Source organism: Hyla sarda, chromosome 6 (genome assembly GCF_029499605.1).
Source record: "Hyla sarda isolate aHylSar1 chromosome 6, aHylSar1.hap1, whole genome shotgun sequence".
Classification (NCBI taxonomy): Eukaryota; Metazoa; Chordata; class Amphibia; order Anura; family Hylidae; genus Hyla; species Hyla sarda.
The window spans coordinates 305538007-305558655 of NC_079194.1; the positions used below are offsets into that span (position 1 = coordinate 305538007).

A 20649-nucleotide genomic window follows, 5' to 3' on the forward strand; every position below is an offset into this window, starting at 1 on the left:
GATGTCAGAGGAGAGAAGGGTCAGGCAAGTGTCCCCCTGCAGAATACATGTGCTAGTGTATGCAGGGGATGAGGAGTGCATGTTGGGAGTTGTAGTTTTGCAACAGCAGGAGGCACCCTTGGTTAAAACCACTGATCTATGTGTACAATGACCTCATGACTTGATTCTGCATTTCAGAGTAGAGAAGAGTCAGGCAAGTGTCCTTCTGCAGAATTCATATGCTTGTGTATGAGGTGAGAGAAATTGCTGTTGGCTGATAGGTATGTGAAATATTTGGCCACCGTTGCAAAACTACATCTCCCTGCATGCCTAAACTGCCTTCATACTGGGAGCTTTAGTTTTGCAACAGCTGGAGGCACACTGGTTGGGAAACAATTATCTGTGTGTACAATGGATTGTAGATTTGATGACTATGTCAGAGGAGAGAAGGTCGGACAAGTGCCCCCCTGCAGAATACATGTACAAGAGTATGTGGGGATGGGGAGAGATCTCTGTTTGCCGACAATTATGTGAAATATTTGACCGCTGTTGCAAAACTACATTTCCAAGCATGCTGGGAGTTGTAGTTTCACAACAGCTGGAGGCACCCTGGCTATGCTAAGACGGTGCCCATACATAGTGTGTGTATCACTCACCTGGTCGATCCCACGTCCCTTACACTGTAAGATGACAACTTCTAGTAGTTTTGCCGCGTGACATTCGGCGTCTTCCCCGGCGACACCAGTGAGCACCTAAGAGCGAAACACGTCGGGTGAGAAAACGGCAGAATAAGCAAGAAACAAGAGTATAAAGGTAGACCGGACAAGTCTACAGACACAGCACAATAAGACCGGACCAGCTCGCAGAGAGGAGTAGGTGTATTTTATCTTTACTTATGTATAAGAGGAGATATAAAGGGAGACTCCATTATGGATTTATCATGGCATATGGTCACTTGATATTGTCTCGGATGCTAGCAACATTGTGTGCGACCTATATACACACCTACTGTACATGACCCCCCCCCCCCCCATCCCACCCACCGTACATGACCCCCCCCCCATCCCACCCACCTTTATACACACCGGACATGACCCCATGGGCCCCCCCCCCCCCATCCCACCCAACGTACATGACCCCCCCCATCCCCCCCACCTTTATACACACCTACTGTACATGACCCCCCCCCCCCCCCCACCTTTATACACACTGGACATGACTCCCAGGGCCCCCCCATCCCACCCACCGTACATGACACCCCCCCCCCATCCCCCCCACCTTTATACACACTGTACACGACACCCCCCCCCCCACCTTTATACACACTGTACACGACACCCCCCACCTTTATACACACTGTACATTACCCCCCCCATCCCACCTACCTTTTTGCACATACTGTAGATCATCTCCAGATACTTTGTGTCGGACAGGAGGGTGTCTGTGTCCACGGTGACGTAGTTGTGCAGCAGAGGCATCATATCTGTGGGTCAGGACACACGGTCAGTATCGTGTTCTCGCTGGCGCACATTTAACTCTTTGCTCAGACACATTTTTCGTAAACACCACAATACCGCTCAGTAAGAGGGGAATTAACTGGCGCACACGTTCAAAATTGTGCACAAAGTAGGTTCTTCATTTTCAATGTAATGATCTAGTTTTGTGCTATTATGTCGTCTCCGATACACTTAGCTGTGCGCTGCCAGGCGGTGTGAACAGCGCTGAATTTATCACCTGTGCAAACATAAATTTGTGCGCAAATGTGACCGGCTGGCATAGGAATGTGCGATTTTCAGCCTTTTTTGCACTATCCGGGGACTTACTGTGATTTGTGCAAATTTATAAAGTGACGTGGGCAACATAAGTTTTGCGCAGCAAGTGGGAAAACCAATCGCCTGCACAATAGGCGTCGCATGGCGCAAATGTTTGCTCTAAAATTAAAATCCCCCTAAGCCTTTGTTCCCACGGCAGAAATTCTGTGCAGGAAATATTCCTCCTGAAAATTCTGCTCACACCAAATATTTGTTACATATTGAATTGAATGCGGATTCTGCTTTCCCGTTCACACGGCAGAATTTACGCCCCAGAAATTTTGCTTAAATAATGAGGTTTAGAATGTTCTCAGAATTCTGCTCAAATTCTGTAAAACTGCAGGAATTCTGCTCATATTCCGTTCTGCATAGAATTATCACTGTGTGAACATAGCCTTACTCTTTAAAGCGGTGTGCCCCCAGCTGTTGCAAGACACCTCCCAGCATGCTCAGACAGATTTTGTTAAACCAATTTCCTCTGGATCTAATCCAGCACGGAGTAAACAAGACCCAAGAGGAGGCAGTGCGGACGCCATGACGGTCTTACCTGTGAAGTAATCAAATCCGTCCTGCTGAAAGACCTCGAACACCAGCGGTAGGAGCTGCCACATCTGAGCCGACACCTGCTGACAGGTGAGACTGTGCGCCAGCGAGAAGATCTCCTCGTAGAACTCTATAGAGACAACGATGAGAGACGTCACCTCCCAGCATCCCCCACAACCCCCCGGGAGAGGTCACCCGGCCCCCGCTCACCTAGTACGTGCTGCTGGAGGACGGTGCCGATGACCTGGAGGCAGATTCCTTCCAGCTGCTGAGTGATCTGAGGAACAGAAAAATGGAGTCAACGGGGGACGGAAGTCACATGACCAAAGAAAACGGGGGAAACCACAATATAACGGCACATACAACAGTCAATGAGGATCTGAGTGGACGCATTCAACGTGTTCTCCAGCTGTTGCAAAACAAACAGTTTTGCAACAGCCAATGAAAACACAGGTTGTTCAAAGCCATTTTTTACGCCATCTTTATGACCCCCACCTCCTTGTGGTCCTCCACCACACTCAGCAGGGTGTCAATGGTGTTGAGGATCCCCATGGCGGTCACGGCTTTGTCGTCGCTGCCCTCCTCGTCCGGACCCGTCTGTATAACCTGATTGAAAGTCATCGCCTAAAACAGAAAAAAAAATTCAATAAGACACATACGTTTAATACATATTATATACACACATTTAATATACATTATATATACACAAACATTTAATATACATTATATATACACAAACATTTAATATACATTATATATACACAAACATTTAATATACATTATATATACACATACACATTTAATATACATTATATATACACATACACATTTAATATAAATTATATATACACACACTTAAAATTATAAATAAAAAATTGATTAACTGAATTCAATTACATTTAAAATAAAATAACAATTAGGAAGGCATTAAATCTGGTCTCTGTGAAGACTTGTTCCGCTGAGCTGTGTTGGAGAGTTTGGAGGCCGGCCAGCGGGTGGAGCGTCCGGAGACGTCACTAGACCGATACTATGATCTCCTTGTTTATATCGGGCTGCAGGAATTGTGTGAGCAAAGCGTCCGACCGGCAGGACACCAGACGGATGCTTTACTAGACACAGACTGGACACTGTGCACACCGCCCCGCAGCCTCAGCTTTACTAGACACAGACTGGACACTGTGCACACCGCCCCGCAGCCTCAGCTTTACTAGACACAGACTGGACACTGTGCACACCGCCCCGCAGCCTCAGCTTTACTAGACACAGACTGGACACTGTGCACACCGCTCCGCAGCCTCAGCTTTACTAGACACAGACTGGACACTGTACACACCGCTCTGCAGCCTCAGCTTTACTAAACACAGACTGGACACTGCACACCGCTCCGCAGCCTCAGCTTTACTAGACACAGACTGGACACTGTGCACACCGCTCTGCAGCCTCAGCTTTACTAGACACAGACTGGACACTGTGCACACCGCCCCGCAGCCTCAGCTTTACTAGACACAGACTGGACACTGTGCACACCGCCCCGCAGCCTCAGCTTTACTAGACACAGACTGGACACTGTGCACACCGCTCCGCAGCCTCAGCTTTACTAGACACAGACTGGACACTGTACACACCGCTCTGCAGCCTCAGCTTTACTAGACACAGACTGGACACTGTGCACACCGCTCTGCAGCCTCAGCTTTACTAGACACAGACTGGACACTGTGCACACCGCCCCGCAGCCTCAGCTTTACTAGACACAGACTGGACACTGTGCACACCGCCCCGCAGCCTCAGCTTTACTAGACACAGACTGGACACTGCACACCGCCCCGCAGCCTCAGCTTTACTAGACACAGACTGGACACTGCACACCGCCCCGCAGCCTCAGCTTTACTAGACACAGACTGGACACTGTGCACACCGCCCCGCAGCCTCAGCTTTACTAGACACAGACTGGACACTGTGCACACCGCTCTGCAGCCTCAGCTTTACTAGACACAGACTGGACACTGTACACACCGCCCCGCAGCCTCAGCTTTACTAGACACAGACTGGACACTGTGCACACCGCTCTGCAGCCTCAGCTTTACTAGACACAGACTGGACACTGTGCACACCGCCCCGCAGCCTCAGCTTTACTAGATACAGACCGTACACTGTACACACCGCCCCGCAGCCTCAGCTTTACTAGACACAGACTGGACACTGTGCACACCGCTCCGCAGCCTCAGCTTTACTAGACACAGACTGGACACTGTACACACCGCTCTGCAGCCTCAGCTTTACTAGACACAGACTGGACACTGCACACCGCTCTGCAGCCTCAGCTTTACTAGACACAGACTGGACACTGTACACACCGCTCTGCAGCCTCAGCTTTACTAGACACAGACTGGACACTGTACACACCGCTCTGCAGCCTCAGCTTTACTAGACACAGACTGGACACCGCCCTGCAGCCTCAGCTTTACTAGACACAGACTGGACACTGTACACACCGCTCTGCAGCCTCAGCTTTACTAGACACAGACTGGACACTGTGCACACCGCTCTGCAGCCTCAGCTTTACTAGACACAGACTGGACACTGTACACACCGCTCTGCAGCCTCAGCTTTACTAGACACAGACTGGACACTGTGCACACCGCTTTGCAGCCTCAGCTTTACTGGACACTGTGCACACCGCTCTGCAGCCTCAGGATCTGCTTTCCTAGACGCAGATGTGTCACATAAAGCCAGGCTACAGGGCGTATGAGCATAAGCAGAGAGTACACCGCTGTATTTGTGTTACATGACCCCTTCTGACCCCAGACTCACCAAGTGCTGCGTCATCTCCACCGCTATGGGCGTCACCTCCTCGCTGTACTCGCAGATCATCTTCTGAATCACGTTGGTGAGATCATCGTTCTCTGTCTCCCGGATGATGTGCAGCAAGGCCTGCATGACGGGTCTGATGTAGGGGGCGATGTACTCCTTGGCTGAGAAGGAACAGACACCATTATTAGATACGATGTATGCATTTAAGGCAGGCAATAAAACAGCCACATACCACACACAACCCAAGGGTGGCGCTGTTCTGGAAAAGGCTACCATGTTTTTCTAATCCTGGATAACAAAGAGCTCCAAACCCCCTGCATTCCTTTCCACACCCAGAGAAACAAAATCAGTGATGGCTATAACCACCACTAGGAGGCGCTCATGTCACAACAAGGCGCATCTGTACATGTGGAGCACAGCCGGTCCTAATAGAGTTAACATTTACACTGCGCAGGCAGAGGAACGGCAGCCGCCGCCGCCACACGCAGGGAGAGGAACGGCAGCCGCCGCCGCCACACACACAAAACCATACGCAGGACGCACCTTTTTCCTGATTGCTGATGAGAACCTGTAGGGCGATGGCGGCCTCCACCTTCACTGGCATCTCCTGGTCATCAATGAGACACCGTCTGGTCAGCTCCAGAGCCGTCTGCAGGTTTTGGTCGATCTTAAACTTTACTTCGCAGAAATAGTGAAGGACCCAGCAGGCCTGCGGAGAGACACACAAGAGATGAGAACTACAAGTACCAGCAGTGACTCCCTCACATAAGCTTCTCTATTGGAGGGTGTGAGCGTTTGGAGGCCGGCCAGCGGCGGGAGCGGTGACTACTTACCCGCGCCCTCATGTAGCCCAGCTCGCTGCTGAACAGCGGAAACACGTGATTCTGTAGCATGAACTCCATCTGGTCCTTATAGATCTTTTTCTGTAAAAGGTGAAAATACAAAAGTGATTCATGGTGAATAAGAGACAGAGACTCCATCATACGTGCGGGAGACTACATAACAGTATAAGGAGATTATTAAGGGATAAGATCAGGTAATTGAGAATTCTGAAAGTGTAAACTGCAGATATGGACGTAATTCCAAGAACCACCACCGGGGGGCAGCGAATCGGCTCCTAGAAGTGAACACTCGAAACCTGCGCCACATCTACAGGAGCCACATAGTTTCATCCTGGGACCTTATTGGGCTTCCAGCCAGGCCAAGGATAGTGAAAGCAGTGTATCCCAACTAGTGTGCCTCCAGCTGTTGGCTGTCCGGGCATGCTGGGAGTTGTAGTTTTGCAGCACCTGGAGGCGCACTGGTTGGGGAAACACTGCAATAGATATGGATGATAGGAGTAATAGTTGGGATGATCTAACTACCAGCCCCACCTACCTTCAGCAGGATTTCGGCCAGGGAGCCGATCATGTGGAGGGCCCCGTCCTTCTTCCGGGGGTCCGCCGTCGGCTCAGTTAGAATCTGATAACAAAATCCCATCGTCTTCTGCAAAACCTGCGGAAAATAGAGAAAGGAAAACTGAAGCGTAATGTGAGACCTAGAGGAAAGGACGGTATATAGAGGTCAGACCCCCAATCATCTCCCCCAGGGGGTCCGGGGTTCATGTATAGAGGAAAGGACGGTATACAGAGGTCAGACCCCCAATCATCTCCCCCAGGGGGTCCGGGGTTCATGTATAGAGGACGGTATACAGAGCTCAGACCCCAATCATCTCCCCAGGGGGTCCGAGGTTTATGTATAGAGGACAGGACAGTATACAGAGGTCAGACCCCAATCATCTCCCCCAGGGGGTCCGGGGTTCATGTATAGAGGACAGGACGGTATACAGAGGTCAGACCCCAATCATCTCTCCCATGGGGGTCCAGGGTTCATGTATAGAGGACAGGACAGTATACAGGAGGTCAGATCCCAATCATCTCCCCCAGGGGGTCCGGGGTTTATGTATAGTGGACAGGACAGTATACAGAGGTCAGACCCCAATCATCTCCCCCAGGGGGTCCGAGGTTTATGTATAGAGGACAGGACGGTATACAGAGCTCAGACCCCAATCATCTCCCCAGGGGGTCCGAGGTTTATGTATAGAGGACAGGACAGTATACAGAGGTCAGACCCCAATCATCTCCCCCAGGGGGTCCGGGGTTCATGTATAGAGGACAGGACGGTATACAGAGGTCAGACCCCAATCATCTCTCCCATGGGGGTCCAGGGTTCATGTATAGAGGACAGGACAGTATACAGGAGGTCAGATCCCAATCATCTCCCCCAGGGGGTCCGGGGTTTATGTATAGTGGACAGGACAGTATACAGAGGTCAGACCCCAATCATCTCCCCCAGGGGGTCCGAGGTTTATGTATAGAGGACAGGACAGTATACAGAGGTCAGACCCCAATCATCTCCCCCAGGGGGTCCGGGGTTCATGTATAGAGGACAGGACTGTATACAGAGGTCAGACCCCAATCATCTCCCCCATGGGGTCCGGGGTTTATGTATAGAGGACAGGACGGTATACAGAGGTCAGACCCCAATCATCTCCCCCAGGGGGTCCCGGGTTCATGTATAGAGGACAGGACGGTATACAGAGGTCAGACCCCAATCATCTCTCCCATGGGGGTCCGGGGTTCATGTATAGAGGACAGGACGGTATACAGAGGTCAGACCCCAATCATCTCCCCCAGAGGGTCCGGGGTTTATGTTTAGAGGACAGGACGGTATACAGAGGTCAGACCCCAATCATCTCCCCCAGGGGGTCCGGGGTTTATGTATAGAGGACAGGACGGTATACAGAGGTCAGACCCCAATCATCTCCCCCAGGGGGTCCGGGGTTTATGTATAGTGGACAGGACAGTATACAGAGGTCAGACCCCAATCATCTCCCCCAGGGGGTCCACGGTTTATGTATAGAGGACAGGACAGTATACAGAGGTCAGACCCCAATCATCTCCCCCAGGGGGTCCGAGGTTTATGTATAGAGGACAGGACGGTATACAGAGGTCGGACCCCAATCATCTCCCCCAGGGGGTCCGGGGTTCATGTATAGAGGACAGGACGGTATACAGAGGTCAGACCCCAATCATCCCACCCAGGGGGTCCGGGGTTCATGTATAGAGGACCGGACAGTATACAGAGGTCAGACCCCAATCATCTCCCCCAGGGGGTCCGCGGTTCATGCATAGAGGACCGGACAGTATACAGAGGTCAGACCCCAATCATCCCACCCAGGGGGTCCGGGGTTCATGTATAGAGGACAGGACGGTATACAGAGGTCAGACCCCAATCATCCCACCCAGGGGGTCCGGGGTTCATGTATAGAGGACAGGACAGTATACAGGAGGTCAGATCCCAATCATCTCCCCCAGGGGGTCCGGGGTTTATGTATAGTGGACAGGACAGTATACAGAGGTCAGACCCCAATCATCTCCCCCAGGGGGTCCGAGGTTTATGTATAGAGGACAGGACAGTATACAGAGGTCAGACCCCAATCATCTCCCCCAGGGGGTCCGGGGTTCATGTATAGAGGACAGGACTGTATACAGAGGTCAGACCCCAATCATCTCCCCCATGGGGTCCGGGGTTTATGTATAGAGGACAGGACGGTATACAGAGGTCAGACCCCAATCATCTCCCCCAGGGGGTCCCGGGTTCATGTATAGAGGACAGGACGGTATACAGAGGTCAGACCCCAATCATCTCTCCCATGGGGGTCCGGGGTTCATGTATAGAGGACAGGACGGTATACAGAGGTCAGACCCCAATCATCTCCCCCAGAGGGTCCGGGGTTTATGTTTAGAGGACAGGACGGTATACAGAGGTCAGACCCCAATCATCTCCCCCAGGGGGTCCGGGGTTTATGTATAGAGGACAGGACGGTATACAGAGGTCAGACCCCAATCATCTCCCCCAGGGGGTCCGGGGTTTATGTATAGTGGACAGGACAGTATACAGAGGTCAGACCCCAATCATCTCCCCCAGGGGGTCCACGGTTTATGTATAGAGGACAGGACAGTATACAGAGGTCAGACCCCAATCATCTCCCCCAGGGGGTCCGAGGTTTATGTATAGAGGACAGGACGGTATACAGAGGTCAGACCCCAATCATCTCCCCCAGGGGGTCCGAGGTTTATGTATAGAGGACAGGACGGTATACAGAGGTCAGACCCCAATCATCCCACCCAGGGGGTCCGGGGTTCATGTATAGAGGACCGGACAGTATACAGAGGTCAGACCCCAATCATCTCCCCCAGGGGGTCCGAGGTTCATGTATAGAGAACAGGACGGTATACAGGTCAGACCCCAATCATTCCACCCAGGGGGTCCGGGGTTTTGTGCATCTTTGGTTACAAACAGTATTGGAGAGTTGTAGAATTGTATCATAAGTTTAATTGTCCTCCCTAACTGAGGTCCTTTTCCTTACTATTTTGTTCGCCATCTCCGATATGTCTGCTTGCTGTCAGTGAATTGAAACAATTGTTCTTATTGAAAGGCTGCCTGATGCTCACAGCTTATGGGCTCGCTACAATGTATCAGTACAGTTCTAGTTACATTCTAAGGCAGGGTTCTCAAGAAGTTCATAAACTATAACTCCCATCATGTACAGACAAACTTGCAGCTGGGAGCTGTAGTCTTTGCAACAGCTGGAGGAGCCACAGGATCGGTCAAAGTTTGATGGAGTTGTAGCCACCATGAGCTTCACTTTTCCCTAATTTGTGTGCCTCCAGCTGTTCCAGCAATGCAGCGAAGACACACACAGAGGTGGAATGTTACTTTGTATAGCAGTGTTCTGAGTGGCTTCCGGACATGCTGGGAGTTGTAGTTCTGCAACAGCTGTAGAGCCACAGGCTGGTCAGTTCAAGACTGGAGTTGTAGTTTAGCTTTTGAAGTTATGATGGGAGTTGTAGTTTAGCCACAGCCAAAGAGCTACAGTTTGCTTTAAAGCAGTGTTTTAAGTTGTCGCAAAACTACAACTCCCAGCATGCCCAGACAGCCAACTGCTTTGTACAGGAGCCCCATAGCTTCACCCTAGGACCTTATTGGGCTTCCGGACAGGCCTAGGAAAAAGTCAAGCTGCAGAATCTAAAATAGTCTTTCCTAATTAGTGTGCCTCCAGCTGTTGCAAAACTTCAACTCCCAGCATGGCCGGACAGCCTTCGGCTGTCCGGGCATGCTGGGATTTGTAGTTTAGCAACAGCTGGAGGCACTTTGGTGGAAAACACGTTCGCACGTTACACCAGTGTTTCCCAACTAGTGTACCTCCAGCTGTTGAGGCATGCTGGGACTTTTAGTTTTGGAACAGCTGGAGACACACAGATTGGGAAACAGATCCCAAAACTAGACGCAGACATTTCCCCGGCAGCCGCAGCACGGCTGAATATCAACAGCGAATCCTGGAGCGCGGCCAAGACGAGGCGCACGGACATATATAGACTCGCGGCGGCCGTACCTCTTTCCTCTTACTGCAGGACGTGAAGAGCAGAGTCTGCGCCGCTGTCGTGGGGGAGATGAAGTCTTCAAACACGTCTACGAGAAAGAGGGAGAAATGGGGTCAGACAGAGGTCACCGCGCCGGATCCGTTTATGAAGAGCAGGACCGCGCAGAAAAAGCGTAAGGGCCAAATCCTTGTCACTAGCCATAAGGTGGAAGCAACGGGACAGCGGGAAGGCGAAGCCTCTAGGACCCATAAATAAATAAAAATATATAAATAATTTAAAAAAATTCTATATTACAAATAAAAAAAATTTAACTAAAACACGTGAAACCAGATGTTAACCCTTTAGACTGCTCCTCACCGAACTTCATGCGGATGTACTCGTAGGGGTCTTCCTGCCACAGCTCCTCATCTGAGTCCGTGTAACACATCAGAGGGAAGATGACGTCCTGGATGATGCCCTGAGATGGCGGAGAGAAGGTCAGACGTCTAACAGCGCAGGGAGATCCAGCAGGGGGCGGCGCAGGGTGAACACTCACCTGGATGTGGGGCTTCAGGTTCTTCCACGTCACAGCATGGGACACCCCCTGGTTGAGATAGTTGAGTGTTTGCTGCAGGACTCGCGGGGCCATATACTGCTTCTCCTTATACTGGTAGAGAACCTTCAGCAGAACCTAAGGGGTTAACAGAGAGCGATACATGAGAAGAACCGTCATATACTGCTTTACCTGCCCCAGACTGACCCTGTGCACACCATACTGCTTTACCTGCCCCAGACTGACCCTGTGCACACCATACTGCTTTACCAGCCCCAGACTGACCCTGTGCACACCATACTGCTTTACCTGCCCCAGACTGACCCTGTGCACACCATACTGCTTTACCAGCCCCAGACTGACCCTGTGCACACCATACTGCTTTACCTGCCCCAGACTGACCCTGTGCACACCATACTGCTTTATCTGCCCCAGACTGACCCTGTGCACACCATACTGCTTTACCAGCCCCTGACAGACCCTGTGCACACCATCCTGCTTTACCTGCCCCAGACTGACCCTGTGCACACCATCCTGCTTTACCTGCCCCAGACTGACCCTGTGCACACCATACTGCTTTATCTGCTCCAGACTGACCCTGTGCACACCATACTGCTTTACCAGCCCCAGACTGACCCTGTGCACACCATACTGCTTTACCAGCCCCAGACTGACCCTGTGCACACCATACTGCTTTACCTGCCCCAGACTGACCCTGTGCACACCATACTGCTTTACCTGCCCCAGACTGACCCTGTGCACACCATACTGCTTTACCAGCCCCAGACTGACCCTGTGCACACCATACTGCTTTATCTGCCCCAGACTGACCATGTGCACACCATACTGCTTTACCTGCCCCAGACTGACCCTGTGCACACCATACTGCTTTACCAGCCCCAGACTGACCCTGTGCACACCATACTGCTTTACCAGCCCCAGACTGACCCTGTGCACACCATCCTGCTTTACCTGCCCCAGACTGACCCTGTGCACACCATACTGCTTTACCTGCCCCAGACTGACCCTGTGCACACCATACTGCTTTACCAGCCCCAGACTGACCCTGTGCACACCATACTGCTTTACCAGCCCCAGACTGACCCTGTGCACACCATACTGCTTTACCTGCCCCAGACTGACCCTGTGCACACCATACTGCTTTATCTGCCCCAGACTGACCCTGTGCACACCATCCTGCTTTACCAGCCCCTGACAGACCCTGTGCACACCATCCTGCTTTACCTGCCCCAGACTGACCCTGTGCACACCATACTGCTTTATCTGCTCCAGACTGACCCTGTGCACACCATACTGCTTTACCAGCCCCAGACTGACCCTGTGCACACCATACTGCTTTACCAGCCCCAGACTGACCCTGTGCACACCATACTGCTTTACCTGCCCCAGACTGACCCTGTGCACACCATACTGCTTTACCTGCCCCAGACTGACCCTGTGCACACCATATTTTTACATAAATAGCTCCAGATCTCATACAAAGCAGAAACATGTTCAACATATAGTCATATGGGATGACATCAGATTATAAATAGGTGGGCGCTGCACCGACCTGCTGAACGCCAACAGCAAACGCCTTCAAGAAGACTTCAGCGAACTCATTGTACTCCTTAGACACGTTCCCCGGACTCCCGTACCTAGAATATGAGGAACAATAGTTTTACTGAGCTGAATCACTTTACATGTATTGAGAAAAAGTATATATATATCTCCTTATCTATATCCACACACTATATTATAGATCCATTATATTTTATATTGCACACAAACATCCATTATAAATTACATAGTGATATATACCCGCACTTTATATTACACATTTCATACCTCTAGATAAAACGTAAAAAATGTGTGTGAAATATAAAAAATATATACATCTTTTATATAACACAAACACACTTCATCACTAGTGTGTAATATAAAGTATCATATTATAATAAATATAAGGGATCGACAGATTATCGGTTTGGCCGTTATCCCCGATAATGCCCCGCCCCCCGCCACCACCGCGCCGGCCAGAGACCGCCGCCGCTGCCCCATTGCCTCCCCCATTCCCGGTTTTATAATTACCTGTACCCGGGCTACTTATCACTCCTGCGGCGTCCTGTGTTACGCTGTGCAATGACGAGTGATGTCCTCAACGCGACGTCACCGTCAGTGCGCACAGTGACAGCTCAGGACGACGACGCCGGAGCCAGAAGTAGCGTGGACCCCGGGAACAGGTAATTCTAAAATCGGGAATGGGGGAGGCAATGGGGCAGCAGCGGCTGTCTCTGGCCGGGGCGGTGCGATGCGGAGATAGGACTCAGGAGGACCCCAAGGATGGGCTAAATAGCCGATAACTTATCGGCTATCGGCCCTAAAAAAAAAAACAAATAAAAAAAAACAAAGTGAATACTAAGATAACATCCTTGACCTGAATGAATGAACTAATCGTATGAAATCCTTTCGTCTTTACATAGCTGAATAAGCCAAAAACAAAATCACCAAAAATTATCAATGGAAATCATTAACCCCTGGAGGTCTGGATATGGAGTCCCCCTCAAAATCACAGAGGAAAACCCCACTACAGGCCGATCCAACTTTATGTAATGTCCTTAATACAAGTCCCAATGAGGCTCAGTAGTGTGTGTGGCCTCCACGTGCCCGTATGACCTCCCTACAACGCCTGGGCATGCTCCTGATGAGGTGGAGGATGGTCTCCTGAGGGATGTCCTCCCAGACCTGGACTAAAGCATCCGCCAACTCCTGGACGGTCTGTGGTGAATGGAGCGAGACGTCCCAGATGTGCTCAATCGGGTTCAGGGGAACAGGCGGCCAGTCCATAGCATCAATGCCTTCCTCTTGTAGGGACTGCTGACAGACTCCGGCCACATGAGGTCTAGTATTGTCTTGTATTAGGAGGAACCCAACCGCACCAGCATATGGTCTCACAAGGGGTCTGAGGATCTCATCTCGGTACCTAATGGCAGTCAGGATACCTCTGGCAAGCACATGGAGGGCTGTGCGGCCCCCCAAAGAAATGTCACCCCACACCATTACTGACCCACCGCCAAACGGTCATGATGAGGATGTTGTAGGCAGCAGAACATTCTCCACGGCGTCTCCAGACTGTCACATGTGCTCAGTGTGAACCTGCTTTCATCTGTGAAGAGCACAGGGCACCAGTGGTGAATTTGCCAATCTTGGTGTTCTCTGGCAAATTGATCCAATGAAGGGAAGAAGGGAAGGGGGGGCTCCAGCTCCACAGGGCGGTAAGTAAAAATTAACCTTTAATGATACATGGTTAAAAATTGTCCATGGTCCAAATAAACATAGAAAAAGACAAAAGTGCTCACTTTTGTCTTTTTCTATGTTTATTTGGACCATGGACAATTTTTAACCATGTATCATTAAAGGTTAATTTTTACTTACCGCCCTGTGGAGCTGGAGCCCCCCCTTCCCTTCTTCCCTTCATTGGATCAGCTTGCTTCACCGAGGATATGGCTCGGCCTTCCTGCTCTCGTGCTCCCTGCAGATGTATCTCCTTGACTCAATGAATCACGGTGAGCTGGAGTCCTTTTTGTCTTTACTTTTTTCTCTGGCAAATGCCAAACGTCCTGCACGGTGTTGGGCTGTAAGCACAACCCCCACCTGTGGACGCCCTCATACCACCCTCATGGAGTCTGTTTCTGACCGTTTGAGTGGACACATGCACATTTATGTCCTGCTGGAGGTCATTTTGCAGGGCTCTGGCAGTGCTCCTCCTGCTCCTCCTTGCATAAAGGCGGAGGTAGCGGTCCTGCTGCTGGGTTGTTGTCCTCCTCCAGCCTCCTCCACGTCTCCTGATGTACTGGTCTGCCTCCTGGTCGCGCCTCCATGCTCTGAACACTACGCTGACAGACACAGCAAACCTTATTGCCACAGCTCGCATTGATCTGCCATCCTGGATGAGCTGCACTACCTGAGCCACTTGTGTGGGTTGTAGACTCAGTCTCATGCTACCACTAGAGTGAAAGCACCGCCAGCATTCAAAAGTGACCAAAACATCAGCCAGGAAGCATAGGCACTGAGAAGTGGTCTTTGGTCACCACCTGCAGAACCACTCCTTTATTGGGGGTGTCTTGCTAATTGCCTATAATTTCCACGTGTTGTCTGTTCCATGTGAATTGATTGTCAATCAGTGTTCTTCCTGAGTGGACAGTGGGATCTCACACAAGTGTCAGTGACTTGGAGTCACATTGTGTTGTGTAAGTGTTACCTTTATGTTTTTGATCAGAGTTCATACACACATTATATATCTATATATATCTATCTACATACACACTATATATCTATATATATCTATCTACACACACACACTATATATCTATATATATCTATCTACACACACACACTATATATCTATATATATCTATCTACACACACACTATATATCTATATATATCTATCTACACACACACTATATATCTATATATATCTATCTACACACACACTATATATCTATATATATCTATCTACACACACACACTATATATCTATATATATCTATCTACACACACACTATATATCTATATATATCTATCTACACACACACTATATATCTATATATATCTATCTACACACTATATATATATCTATATATATCTATCTACACACACACTATATATATCTATATATATCTATCTACATACACACTATATATCTATATATATCTATCTACACACACACACTATATATCTATATATATCTATCTACACACACACTATATATCTATATATATCTATCTACACACACACTATATATCTATATATATCTATCTACACACACACTATATATCTATATATATCTATCTACACACACACACTATATATCTATATATATCTATCTACACACACACTATATATCTATATATATCTATCTACACACACACACTATATATCTATATATATCTATCTACACACACACTATATATCTATATATATCTATCTACACACACACTATATATCTATATATATCTATCTACATACACACTATATATCTATATATATCTATCTACACACACACTATATATCTATATATATCTATCTACACACACACTATATATCTATATATATCTATCTACACACACACTATCTATATATATCTATCTACACACACACTATATATCTATATATATCTATCTACACACACACTATATATCTATATATATCTATCTACACACTATATATATATCTCTCTCTCTCTCTCTACATACACACTATATATATATCTATATATATCTATCTACACACACACTATATATCTATATATATCTATCTACACACACACTATATATCTATATATATCTATCTACACACACACTATATATCTATATATATCTATCTACACACACACTATATATCTATATATATCTATCTACACACTATATATATATCTCTCTCTCTCTCTCTACATACACACTATATATCTATATATATCTATCTACACACACACTATATATCTATATATATCTATCTACACACACACTATATATCTATATATATCTATCTACACACTATATATATATCTCTCTCTCTCTCTCTACATACACACACTATATATCTATATATATCTATCTACATACACACTATATATCTATATATATCTATCTACACACACACTATATATCTATATATATCTATCTACACACACACTATATATCTATATATATCTATCTACACACACACTATATATCTATATATATCTATCTACACACACACTATATATCTATATATATCTATCTACATACACACTATATATCTATATATATCTATCTACACACACACTATATATCTATATATATCTATCTACACACACACTATATATCTATATATATCTATCTACACACACACTATATATCTATATATATCTATCTACACACACACTATATATCTATATATATCTATCTACACACACACTATATATCTATATATATCTATCTACATACACACACATATACATATACATATATATATATCCACACACCCCTTCCCTACATATCCCAGGAAACCCTTTACCTCTCGAACAGCCGGGCCAGGATGTGCAGCGCCCACTTCTTACACTTCCACCATGGCAGCTCAGGCCGGTCATCCTCATCAACCTGCAGGGTCTCCTGTAATAGAAGATAAACACCGGACAATACAGCAGGAGACAGCACAGCCCCTGCAATGCTGCACAGGAAACCCCAGAGATCAGGATACTCACTGCAACAACATCCCGATCCACCACGGTCTTCAGGATCTCTATCCATTCCGCCAGACTGGGCTGATTGATCAGTTCCAAGGGTAACGTGTACTGCGATAGACATGGGAGTCAGTGAGGGGGCAGGATATTATGGGGGAGGGGCAGGATATTATGGGGGGGAGGGGGCAGGATATTATGGGGGGAGGGGCAGGATATTATGGGAGGGGGTAAGATATTATGGGGGGAGGGGCAGGATATTATGGGGGGGGGACAGGATATTATGGGGGGAGGGGCAGGATATTATGGGGGGAGGGGCAGATTATTATGGGGGGAGGGGCAGGATATTATGGGGGGAGGGGGCAGAATATTATGGGGGGAGGGACAGGATATTATGGGGGGAGGGGGCAGGATATTATGGGGGGAGGGACAGGATATTATGGGGGGAGGGGGCAGAATATTATGGGGGAGGGGCAGGATATTATGGGGGGAGGGGCAGGATATTATGGGGGGAGGGGCAGGATATTATGGGGGGAGGGGCAGGATATTATGGGGGGGAGGGGCAGGATATTATGGGGGGAGGGGGCAGGATATTATGGGAGGGGGCAGGATATTATGGGAGGGGGCAAGATATGGGGGGAGGGGCAGGATATTAAGGGAGGGGGTAGGATATTATGGGGGGAGGGGCAGGATATTATGGGGGAGGGGCAGGATATTATGGGGGGAGGGGCAGGATATTATGGGGGAGGGGGCAGGATATTATGGGGGGGAGGGGGCAGAATATTATGGGGGAGGGGGCAGGATATTATGGGGGAGGGGCAGGATATTATGGGGGGAGGGGCAGGATATTATGGGGGGAGGGGCAGGATATTATGGGGGGAGGGGCAGGATATTATGGGAGGGGGTAAGATATTATGGGGGGAGGGGCAGGATATTATGGGGGGAGGGGCAGGATATTATGGGGGAGGGGCAGGATATTATGGGGGGAGGGGGCAGGATATTATGGGGGGGAGGGGGCAGAATATTATGGGGGGGAGGGGGCAGGATATTATGGGGGAGGGGCAGGATATTATGGGGGGAGGGGCAGGATATTATGGGGGGAGGGGCAGGATATTATGGGAGGGGGTAAGATATTATGGGGGGAGGGGCAGGATATTATGGGGGGAGGGGCAGGATATTATGGGGGAGGGGCAGGATATTATGGGGGGAGGGGGCAGGATATTATGGGGGGGAGGGGGCAGGATATTATGGGGGGGAGGGGGCAGGATATTATGGGGGGAGGGGCAGGATATTATGGGGGGAGGGGCAGGATATTATGGGGGGAGGGGCAGGATATTATGGGGGGAGGGGCAGGATATTATGGGGGGAGGGGCAGGATATTATGGGGGGAGGGGCAGGATATTATGGGGGGAGGGGGCAGAATATTATGGGAGGGGGTAAGATATGGGGGGAGGGGCAGGATATTATGGGGGAGGGGCAGGATATTATGGGGGGAGGGGCAGGATATTATGGGGGGAGGGGCAGGATATTATGGGGGAGGGGCAGGATATTATGGGGGGAGGGGGCAGGATATTATGGGGGGGAGGGGGCAGGATATTATGGGGGGAGGGGCAGGATATTATGGGGGGAGGGGCAGGATATTATGGGGGGAGGGGCAGGATATTATGGGGGGAGGGGGCAGAATATTATGGGGGGAGGGGGCAGAATATTATGGGGGGAGGGGGCAGAATATTATGGGGGGAGGGGGCAGAATATTATGGGAGGGGGTAAGATATGGGGGGAGGGGCAGGATATTATGGGGGAGGGGCAGGATATTATGGGGGGAGGGGCAGGATATTATGGGGGGAGGGGCAGGATATTATGGGGGGAGGGGCAGGATATTATGGGGGGAGGGGCAGGATATTATGGGGGGAGAGCCAGGATATTATGGGGGGAGGGGCAGGATATTATGGGGGGAGGGGGCAGAATATTATGGGAGGGGGTAAGATATGGGGGGAGGGGCAGGATATTATTGGAGGGGGTAAGATATGGGGGGAGGGGCAGGATATTAAGGGAGGGGGTAGGATATTATGGGGGAGGGGGTAGGATATTATGGGGGGAGAGGCAGGATATTATGGGGGGAGGGGCAGGATATTATGGGGGGAGGGGCAGGATATTATGGGGGAGGGGCAGGATAATATGGGGGAGGGGGCAGGACATTATGGGGGAGGGGCAGGACATTATGGGGGAGGGGCAGGACATTATGGGGGGAGGGGCAGGACATTATGGGGGGAGGGGCAGGACATTATGGGAGGGGGTAAGATATTATGGGGGGAGGGGGCAGGATATTATGGGGGGAGGGGCAGGACATTATGGGAGGAGGGGCAGGACATTATGGGAGGAGGGGCAGGACATTATGGAAGGGGGGAGGATATTATGGGGGGTCTCTGGTGTCACTCACCTGGACCAGGGCATAGAAAATCTTAAAGATCTGTTTCTGGATCAGGACAGACTGCTCGGAGGGGTCAGGAAGCAGACGGATGAAGCGCTCCTTCAGCATGGGCAGGAAGTGTTGCATAGCGGCGATGAGCGGCGCCCTCTCTTCTGGTTTCTTATATCTGGGGAGGGAGAGCGTGAAAATATAACAGGCGAGATCTCCGATATCTGTAAGTGAACGGACTCATCAGGGCTAGAAAGACATGATACAGGACACTGCTCTTCACATTGGCATGCTGGGAGTTGTAGTTTTGCAACAACTGCTATTTTATTAACACCTCGGCCCTGGATAAAGCCGGTAACAATCGGCAAAACGTCAGGGGGCGTCAATGTGTGATGCTCTAAACTGCAGCATATGGATCTGAATAACTAGACTAATACATAAGCTGGATATAAGAATCCACATCCTGTGTGAGGATATTAGGGTCATCCCGGTCAGGACCCCCAAATCCAACTTCATTATAAACAGGAAAAGGTGTCAAACCTAATTAATTAATTTTCACACGTTTTTGGATAAAATTAGAATAAAGAGGATTTTTAATTGACATAGGGTTCCCTAGTTCCCTAATTGGGAAATTAGTCCCACGAGGTGCAAGCCTGAGGGGGAGAAGATTGAGAAATGGTAACCCTGTAACCCTGGGAAACCCCTTATGGGTAACTTGGATTTGTGTTGCAACAGCTGGAGGTACACTGGTTAAAAAACACAAATACGGTGACTACAAATTATTCGGTATTCGCCTAGATTAGTGCCAGCAGAGCCGACAATGGCTCTCCGGGAACGCTGGGAGTTGTAGTCTTGCAACAGCTGGAGACACACTGGTTAGGAATACACTGGTTCATGGGATTGGCT

At 49.2% G+C, this 20649-nt stretch overlaps 2 protein-coding genes and 1 non-coding gene across 4 annotated transcripts in view; 1 reads left to right on the top strand and 2 right to left on the bottom strand.

The window, feature by feature from the left end:
• TMEM41B (transmembrane protein 41B) overlaps positions 1 to 20649 on the top strand; it is a 190174-nt gene that overhangs the window by 107370 nt on the left and 62155 nt on the right. The window lies entirely within an intron of this gene.
• IPO7 (importin 7) overlaps positions 1 to 20649 on the bottom strand; it is a 41878-nt gene that overhangs the window by 5608 nt on the left and 15621 nt on the right. For both annotated transcript variants that reach the window (XM_056528003.1, XM_056528004.1), the window contains exons 5-20: positions 19765 to 19921; positions 17349 to 17438; positions 17162 to 17256; positions 12676 to 12760; positions 11106 to 11240; positions 10928 to 11027; positions 10582 to 10658; positions 6522 to 6638; positions 5978 to 6067; positions 5688 to 5853; positions 5145 to 5305; positions 2829 to 2957; positions 2544 to 2610; positions 2338 to 2463; positions 1365 to 1462; positions 636 to 731 (exon numbers count right to left, since the gene is read on the bottom strand). In XM_056528003.1, the coding sequence (XP_056383978.1) occupies positions 636 to 731; positions 1365 to 1462; positions 2338 to 2463; positions 2544 to 2610; positions 2829 to 2957; positions 5145 to 5305; positions 5688 to 5853; positions 5978 to 6067; positions 6522 to 6638; positions 10582 to 10658; positions 10928 to 11027; positions 11106 to 11240; positions 12676 to 12760; positions 17162 to 17256; positions 17349 to 17438; positions 19765 to 19921 (1789 nt within the window). The remainder of the gene's footprint in view (positions 1 to 635; positions 732 to 1364; positions 1463 to 2337; positions 2464 to 2543; positions 2611 to 2828; positions 2958 to 5144; positions 5306 to 5687; positions 5854 to 5977; positions 6068 to 6521; positions 6639 to 10581; positions 10659 to 10927; positions 11028 to 11105; positions 11241 to 12675; positions 12761 to 17161; positions 17257 to 17348; positions 17439 to 19764; positions 19922 to 20649) is intronic.
• On the bottom strand, positions 3297 to 3478 carry LOC130277824 (small nucleolar RNA SNORA23). The gene has a single exon (XR_008845589.1). It is a non-coding gene; the product is annotated as a small nucleolar RNA SNORA23 (small nucleolar RNA).